At 33.7% G+C, this 8994-nt stretch overlaps 2 protein-coding genes across 3 annotated transcripts in view; one reads left to right on the top strand and one right to left on the bottom strand.

The window, feature by feature from the left end:
* The first annotated feature begins 803 nt into the window (after positions 1 to 803).
* LOC140436302 (uncharacterized) lies at positions 804 to 5479 on the top strand. Its single transcript, XM_072525009.1, has 4 exons — positions 804 to 945; positions 1004 to 1066; positions 4354 to 4611; positions 5307 to 5479. The coding sequence occupies exons 1-4, from the start codon at positions 940 to 942 to the stop codon at positions 5418 to 5420; spliced, it is 441 nt and encodes a 146-aa protein (XP_072381110.1). The 5' UTR covers positions 804 to 939; the 3' UTR covers positions 5421 to 5479.
* A 2112-nt stretch (positions 5480 to 7591) lies between these two features.
* The window catches only part of LOC140437811 (uncharacterized), a 31554-nt gene continuing 30151 nt past the window's right edge, over positions 7592 to 8994 (bottom strand). For both annotated transcript variants that reach the window (XM_072527562.1, XM_072527563.1), the window contains 2 exons: positions 7781 to 8109; positions 7592 to 7695 (listed from right to left, as the gene is read on the bottom strand). In XM_072527562.1, the coding sequence (XP_072383663.1) occupies positions 7785 to 8109 (325 nt within the window). In that variant the 3' untranslated portion in view covers positions 7592 to 7695; positions 7781 to 7784. The remainder of the gene's footprint in view (positions 7696 to 7780; positions 8110 to 8994) is intronic.

Genomic DNA, 8994 nt, shown 5'->3' with positions numbered 1-8994 from the left:
GAAAATCGTCATGAAAAAGAAAAAGCCCTAGATAATACCTAAAACATCTGCACAGACAAGCAGGCCATCGAAATTTGCAAATCTAAGAATGTTTTCCATTCTCATATTAACTTCATTAAGAAGGATACTTTGAAAACATAGATAGATCTGGATCCTCTGACCCCACCAAGAGTTAGATTAACCAATAACTCGAACAGTCGATATCTTCTAGCAAGATTAAGAGAACCGGATATCTTGAAAACCATTAAGCTACATCTTGCTTTTCCACACGACCAACCTGCTTCAGTATGTTACGAAGAATTCACCAACACAAGCGTTAAATTCTTTTTGGCTTCCGAAGGACTTCCCACTAAGACTAAAGATCTACGAAAAATCCTTCTAGAATTTAACGATGCCTATGGAATTGGTTCAACTGAGGTGGAAGCTGATATTTCTGCTTTTAGGTCCTTTCTCACTTCGGAAACAATTATTCACCTGCAAAAATCAAGGAAAAGTCACCGAAATTATTATTCCTTTGTCTCTCCCAAACGAATTTTTTAAATAATGCGACTTGTTCTGTGGGTCTAGAAACTTAAAATTATAAGCTTTGTTCATAAAATTGTACAATTTTCAGTGACAATAAAGCATATCTGTATTCTATTCTAAAATTAAATCAGTGTAGATTTTAAAATGCATTACTCATAGTAAAAGAAAACTCTGTGTACACAATTTGTGCATTACTATTCAAAACAAATCGATTGCGAGAGGTAGAGATTATTTAATTTCACAAATCAAATATATATTTTCCTTATCAATCATACCTTATATTTTTCGCTTATCTCACAGAGATAAACCGCGTTGTACACTCACCTGTGCCGCAGGTACCTACTGTTTTACTCGAATTTCATTATTTGTTGACTAGCGATGCTAAACTAATATGAAACAGAAACTTTGTGAAAAATGAGTGTAAATATTACATATATACTAAGTTTTGTGTGTTTTTATTTACTATAGTTTGTTTTAGGTGCAAAAATACGGAACGGAATACTTAAGAAGTTATCCCGGCTTACTTAAAGTCTGTGAACAGGTATAAATGTCATATTTTTCTATGTTTAATGCTAACGACAGATAAAAAATACACTATTTAATTAGTTGCGGAAGTGTCCTAGCAATTATTGTATGGCTACACTTGGTTGGTCTATATTTAGAATAGCGTAACTTTAATGAAGTACCTATTGTTAAAGTTGTACAATTTTTTTTTATAATAATACCAATAAATATTACGAGGAGGGTACAATAATTTATAATCAAAGTAATCTATCTCAATGGATTCAACTAGATTCAAATTTCTGTAGTCGAGTGTAATTTCAGAATTATACAATATTTTATTTTTTTGTTTTTTGGCTTTGATTTTGAACCTTTAGTCATAGTAAAAATTTAATTTTTTCTGTGGTATTAAATCATTCTTCCAATCCCTCTTCTTTGTTTCGTCCACTTCTTTTAAACGGTATGGTAGGGGAGATTTGCCCAGTACCGGACGCTTAAAGCTTTTTGAAAATAATTTTTTTTGGAAACACATAAGAAATAAAAATGCAATATTTTAAAAGTAAACACGTTTATTGTTCACACAAAAATTAATATTCGCAAAATACCGTGATTAAACATATTAAATTAACAAAGAAAAAAACGTTATTTTTTTTGTTGTGCTTCAGAACACGGGCACATTCACAACACGTTAATCGCATGGGTAGCATAATGAAATACATTTTTTTTTAATATTTTGTGAGTTATGTAAATATTTTTGAATTTTATTTGCTTACAAATGTTCATGTTGCGCAATTTTCACACTTATAAAAAAGTAGATTTTCTTGCAATTAGTGTTAGTAAGTGAAGGGCCACGGGAAAGAACGATCAGACTCCATTTTTGGTTGGAATTTAGATATTGGGGTCATATTTTAGCTTTTCTTGGAAAGAACCCAAGCATGGTTTCGTTTGTACAATAACGATCACCGTACAGAAGATAATAAAGGTACACCAAATGTATCCACCGTACAGGATAAAAGATCTGCCAAAAATATCTTATCTGAGGAAAGATATAAGCCAAGGTAGAAGAACGATCAGGTTCCTCGCGCTGACGGCTAATAACGATCAGATTCCGACAACCTTGTAAATGTACGTAGATTGTCGTTTGTATCTATAGCATCTTAACGTCAGTTCTATTCTGTAATCGCTAAGCGAGCTGCTGCTGTTTTGTAGTTTTCATTAGTTTGTTTTTGAGAAAATTCATAATATCAAGTGATCTTAGTGATAGTGATATATCTAATGAAAATAATCAGCCAGGTGAAGTTAAAAAGCAGAGAAGAACAGGCAAAATGAGTGATGTAATGAAAAAATTACGTGTCACCACTCACGAGGTCGGGGAAGACTGTAAGTGCATTCGTTACAACTATTTTCAAGTCATCCCTTCGAATGAAAGACAACGATTAATTTCTCATTTTAATGAGTTAGGGGACTACAATGCTCAAAACAAATATTTAACAGATCTTGTCACGGTTATACCTGTTGGTAGACGGAGAAGCCAAAACCCTGAAGCTGAAGCAAGTTTTAATCAATCTTATAGCTATAGAGTTTAGGTAAACGTGAGTGGCTCGTTACAAGATACTGTTGCTTGCTATAAAGCATTTTTGTCTTTACACGACATCACTAATCGCTGTGCTCAAACCATAAGAAAAATTTACTTAAATTTGGCGATGCTAAAGAAGATGGTTATAAAAACAGACATAATAAATTGACCGATGAAACAAGAACAATGGTAATGAGCTTTATACGGTCCCTGAAAGGTAGGAAATCACATTATTCTTTGCATGATACTAGTAAAATATATTTACCTGCAGAACTTAATACAGCCAAACTTTATCGAATGTTTAATGAATCATACAATAATAATAAAATAAGCTACACTACATTTCATGAGATACTTGTGAGTAATTTCAACATATCATTCGGCTACCCACGTAAAGATGGATAGGTGGAAGACGACGGATGAAATTGCTAACTGCACTGACGAAGAAAACAAAACATCATTGACAACAATACTGCAGACACTAATGCGTAAAAGACAATCCATTTACGGAAAGGCGAAAAGTTTTACACCATGAAAAAAAATATATAGAAAAGAATCACGAAAAAACGAAACAATGGAAGCCATAACGATGTAAAAACACCTCTCCACTCATAACATCTCAACATCTGATGTTTACTATCGCCGACAACTCAACTTCATATCATTTAATATTTATATACTGTCAAATGCAACTTAAGTGTTTTATACCTACGACGAAAGTGTTGCCCGAAAGGGTGCCGATGATGTTTGTTCGATGTTGGAACATTTTATTTTGCATATTTTGGACTCAAACATACGCCATCTAATAATTTTTTATGAATCGTGCGGCGGACAAAACAAAAATTTTACCGTAATTCGCTTTCTCCACTACGTAGCGCACAAGCTTAATCGATTCGACCTAGTGAAAGTGATATTTCCTAGTCGTGGACACTCTTACCTAGAATGTGATAAGGACATGAGTTTTGTGAATTCCAAATCGTATATGGAAATACCGGGCGACTGGAAAGATGTATTAAAGAATAGTCGCATTAAACCATCACCATTCAAGGTAATAAACCGTGCAGATGAAGTTAACTATCAGACATGGACCGAGTATTTGTTCCATCTTTATGTGCCAAAATATCCTACGGCAACTAGGCCTATCAGGATTTTAAAAATAGAAAAAAACCACTCACGGCTTGTGTTACACAAAGACCACTATTGTGGCCTATATCTTATAGCTGTGGTAGTTCCCTCAAAAAAACAGGCACGTAAGAGAAAATTGAAAGCTGTTCCACTAAAGAAGCTATATAATGAACCTCTGCCTATTAAGACTGCTAAGTTGCATGGTTTATTGCACCTAACTCAATTTCTGACAAACCCTGAAGCTCATTTCTTTTACCAAGGACTAGTTTCCGATGCCGGTACGAATGAAGGTAGTGATGTGGAATTTGTCGACGATCCACCAATCGACATTTAACGCGCAAAATAGATCAGAGTCCAGCTCCTTAATTACAAATTTGAAGATTTCAAGTACATATATAATTCGCAAACTATTTTTTTTTTCATTTTTGTATTAAAAAGTCCCATAGTAATAAACTGATAACTATATAATAAACATTTTGTATTTAATTTTCCTGAACCAAAATAAACGACTTAAAACTTTAAAATTCGATTTGTACAAAATGAACATAATGTGAGTCTGATCGTTCTTTTTCGTGGCCCTTCAAGTGTAAGGTTAGGTTAATCTGTTTAACAAATATATTTTTTAGGTGTTGAACATTAGCGTAATCATAGCAGGATCTATTTGTGGCTTTTTATTTAAAACGATCCTTCTTAACTTCAACGCCATATATGCTTTATGTACCACCCTATTTTTCCTTATTGTACATTACAAAGCGTTGTTTAGAAAATCGACTTTTCCGTGGGACTGGATAGAATGCGCCAACTGTCTGGCCGTCGCTGTCGTTTACGCATTAGGTGCCTCGATTACGCTCTCTGAATTGTCAAAGGAATATATAGTTGCAGGAGTAAGTACTTAATCATCAGTTTATATAATTAATTGTGACGTTAAAATGACGTGACGTCATTTCAAGCAGGTGACCGTTGTAGCTACAGAACAAATTCTTACAGTCACTGGCACCTGACCGGTTGTTGGCACATCACCATATTCTTCTCTGATTTTTAAAAGTAATTCCGTCCATCGCTTTTACCAAAGTAGAAGCAGAAACTTTTGGAAAATATAAATATTGGACTATTTGGACAGCATCATTTGATTTTTGTATTCCTATACTGAGTGTAGTCAGAAAATAGTTAAAGACCCCAAATGAGTGGATTACAGGATCTTCATTATCTTTATCCCTAGACGGGGTAGGCTTACCTAATTCCATTTCTCCCTAAGATTTTATCTTGGGTAATACCAATATAAATCCCCTCACAGACATATCCTGCTTAAGAAACTCCTCTCCTATTCATTTTTCTGTTTTTGACGTACCTTAAACCTTTTTCCTCAAGACCTTGTCTCAACTATTCCAGTTTTTGGTCTAAATGCCTTTCAGTATTTCCTACTAACACTACATCATCAGCATACAATAAGCACCAGGGTATGTCACCCTGTAAGTGATCCAACACTAATGAAAGATGTCATCAGAAAATATTTTTATCTAAAGACACAAAAAACTGTCCAAAAACACATTACAAGATACGCGTATTTTTTTTCTTTCAGATCATTGGATACATCACTGCAATGGCATATGTATTGGAAACAATCGACAGCTTTAAGCTAGCTGTCACCCCCAGAGCACGATACGTGTGGACTACACCAAATATGCCAGAGTGAAATGCAATTAATTATTTTCTTTAGTAATTTATTAAATTTAATAAATATTTTTAAGATAATTTCATTGAATTTTCTTTTGCTTAAATTACAATCTTAAACTCACCTTTTCAAATTCTTGTTGTGCTTTCTACTTCCCTTTTGGAGACGTCTTTTGTACCTGTCTACTGGTTTTAAGCATATATAGTTAGCTCTAAGCGAACTTCTTAATAAATTACCAAATATTGAATTTAATTCAAATAATGCTTTGGTAAGTTTTGACATAAATAGTTTATTTACGAATGTGCCATTAGATAAGACTTTGAATATAGTCAAGACAAAATTAGAGAGTGATGATACATTGGTAACTAGAACAAGACTAAATATATCAGCTATAATGGAGTTATTGACATTATGAACTGATAATACATATTTTCAACTAAATAATGAATTCTATAAACAAAATTTTGGTCTAGCAATGGGCTCTAGTTTTTCTCCATTATTAGCGGATATATTTATGACAGATTTTAAAACATATATTATTTCTAAACAAAATTTAAAACCCACAGTATGGTGGAGATATGTAGATGATGTATTCTCAATTATGGCCTCATGGATCAGAGTTGTTGGACACATTCCCGAATGATATAAACGATAAAGAAGAGACAATAACATTTCCCATGGAAAAGGAATATAATAACAAACTACCTTTCCTGGATGTTTTAATCTCTAAGAACGATACTGGATATGAGACTTCGGTGTATAGAAAACCAACACACACCAACAGATATTTATTTAAATTACAAATCAATATTAAAAAGGGAATCATTAAATCCTACACGATAGAGCCAAAATTGCTTTTCTAACGAAAATTCGTTCTTGGAGGAAAAACATTTTTTGTTAACATATGTTTTATTAAAAAATGATTATTCTTTATCGTTTATAAATAAGGAATTTTTAACAATCGACCGAATAGAACAAAACAACTTAGAACGAGATTCTACAGCATACAGAAGGAATAATACGAGGAAAATAACAATACCATACATAAAAGGATTATCAGAAAAACTTCAACGAAGAACTTAAAAGAAAAAAAGGAAATAAATTCAACATTTCAACAACATTCAAAACAACAAACACATTGAGATCTATTTTATCTAAAACTAAACCTAACAATGAACAAGATAGAACAAAGAATTGTATTTATAAAATACCTTGTGAATACGTTCAGTTTTATTTAGGTGAAACATCAAGGTCATTGAATGTTAGAATAAGTGAACATCAATCTTATACTAAAAATAGAGAATTTGATAGATCTCAAATATATAAACACGCATGGGATAATGAACATAGGATTCAATGGAATGATTCAAGTTAGTCCTAAAAGAAACAGATGGTAAAAAGAGAAAAATCAAAGAAGCGTCTCTAATTATGCTAAATGAGAACAATTGTGTCGCAAATTCCTCGGCAGAATGCAGTAGGATCTAGTTAGCCACATTAAAAGAGGAAGTTAATAAAAGTAAAATACCAGTATTAGTAAGTCAGTGACATATCGAGGATCCATCATTTATGTTTTTTAAGTAACAAACATATAAAATCAAAATTTGGTGTTTATTGAGAGTATCTAAACTAAATGTAAGACCAAATACTTACCATGTCGGGATAGTATCGAGGTTTTTTCCTAACGATTTACTATGAAATCACTAACAGGAGATTTTAACTGTTATCATGGCATGCAGTTGTCTTTTTAAACACGAATTACATGCTACGATTTTTTCTGACGGATATTCTCAAGTTAAAGTTGATTTTATGTAATCGAATGAACTATCTTCGCCCCAGGAATGCAACTCAGCAATATTGGCAATATCATTTTAAAGTCGTCTACTTTAAAATGTATAATATATGTCTGAATAAATTGTCAATATGAATGAGTCAGATAAAATTAAATTATTAGAAGAATTTTTCACTAAGTAACAAAAAACAAAATTTGTTTAATTTATTAATGTTTGTATTTTGAGAACGATTTCCGAAGTGGAAATTGAAAAGTCAATCAACTTATTTTAACCTTCAATTGTGGCTTATTCCCATGAAAATATTATCTACTTTAAAATGCCACAAGAAAATAGCTTCAGAACATTTTCAAATAATTTTAGCTAATATTTGGTGGCAGTTGGTATATATAATAAAAAAGAAAGTTCGTGTACAATTAACCTTTATTTCTATATGAAAGAATACAAATTATATTACATAGCAACACTCAAATCGTCCTTAAAGAATTATAGACAAAAAGAAAGTCCACCTGAAAGGAAAAAGAATTGTTAATATAATTTTATGAATAAGACATAAAGACAGTCGATGATAAGACGTAATGGAAATGGACAAACCTATTTACTCCTTTACTTCCACAGCCTCCCCTTGCCCACTCTCTTTGGCTTCCTCCTTACTAGTATCAGCTTCTTTATCAGCCCACTTACCACCGATTTCTCTATCGATCAACTTGCTGGTATCGGTGCTGATGTAATCGTCCCTGTCCTCGCCTTCAGAAAGCGGTCCTTCATGCTGGATAGGCGCGTCCCCGTCAGAATACTTGTTGATCTTTTCTTTCTCGGATGGAGGAGAAGATCTGCCTCGTTTCGATGGAGGAGAGGCGTCCGAATTGCTCGGACTGTATGACCTGCTGTGATCACGATCGCGGGATCTGCTTCTTGAATATCTGAAACAATTAATTAAAACGGTTGACATGGAGACTTTCAATACAACATTAATTAAATATACGAGGGTGGATTGATATAAAACTAGCCTTTGATAGAAAAAACAAGTTTTTTGGAATTAAATCGATTTATTTCTCAACATAGTCCCCTTTTATCTCGATACACTTAGTAAGACGATGTTCCAATTTTTTTATCCTATCCGAATAGTACTTTTAAAATTATTAACATGAATTACATATACGAGGGGGGATTGATATAAAACTAGCCTTTGATAGAAAAAACAAGTTTTTTGGAATTAAATCGATTTATTTCTTAGCATAGTCCCCTTTTAGCTCGATGCACTTAGTAAGACGATATTCCAATTTTTTTATCTCATCCGAATAGTACTTTTGGTCGAGCTCTTCAAAATAGGTCGAAGTTTCAGCGACGACTTCATCATTTGTTGCGAAACGGCGTCTTCTGAGCCATTTTTTTAGGTTTGGAAACAGTAAAAAATCGCTGGCGGCAAGATCTGGGGAATACGGTGGGTGTTAAACCAATTCATAGCCCAATTCGTGTAATTTTGCCATGGCGACGGCCGATCGGTGAGCCGGTGCATTGTCTTGGTGAAAGAGCGCTTTTTTGCGTTGCAAACCGGGGCGTTTTCGACGCAATTCAGCATCGAATCGATCCACTAATGCTGCGTAGTACTCACCATTGATTTTTTTTCCTTTTCCAAGTAGTCGATGTGGATGATGCCCTTCGCATCCCAGTCGCAACAGTCGCATCACTTTGGCGGCCGAATGTGCACTCGTTGCCTTCTTCGGCGGCCCTTCGCCGCGTTTGCGCTACTGTTTCGACTGTTCTTTGGTTTCCGGTGTGTAATAATGCACCCAGATATCATCAAC

The sequence above is a fragment of the Diabrotica undecimpunctata genome, chromosome 3 (assembly GCF_040954645.1).
Source record: "Diabrotica undecimpunctata isolate CICGRU chromosome 3, icDiaUnde3, whole genome shotgun sequence".
Taxonomy (NCBI): domain Eukaryota; kingdom Metazoa; phylum Arthropoda; class Insecta; order Coleoptera; family Chrysomelidae; genus Diabrotica; species Diabrotica undecimpunctata.
This window is presented reverse-complemented; position numbering and strand designations above follow the sequence as displayed.

Bases quoted from the DNA above. Each gene is read 5' to 3' on its own strand.
- LOC140436302 (XM_072525009.1), top strand. The intron at 1,067-4,353 runs GTATAAATGTCA...TATATTTTTTAG, and splicing joins TACTTAAAGTCTGTGAACAG to GTGTTGAACATTAGCGTAAT. The intron at 4,612-5,306 runs GTAAGTACTTAA...TTTTTCTTTCAG, and splicing joins AGGAATATATAGTTGCAGGA to ATCATTGGATACATCACTGC.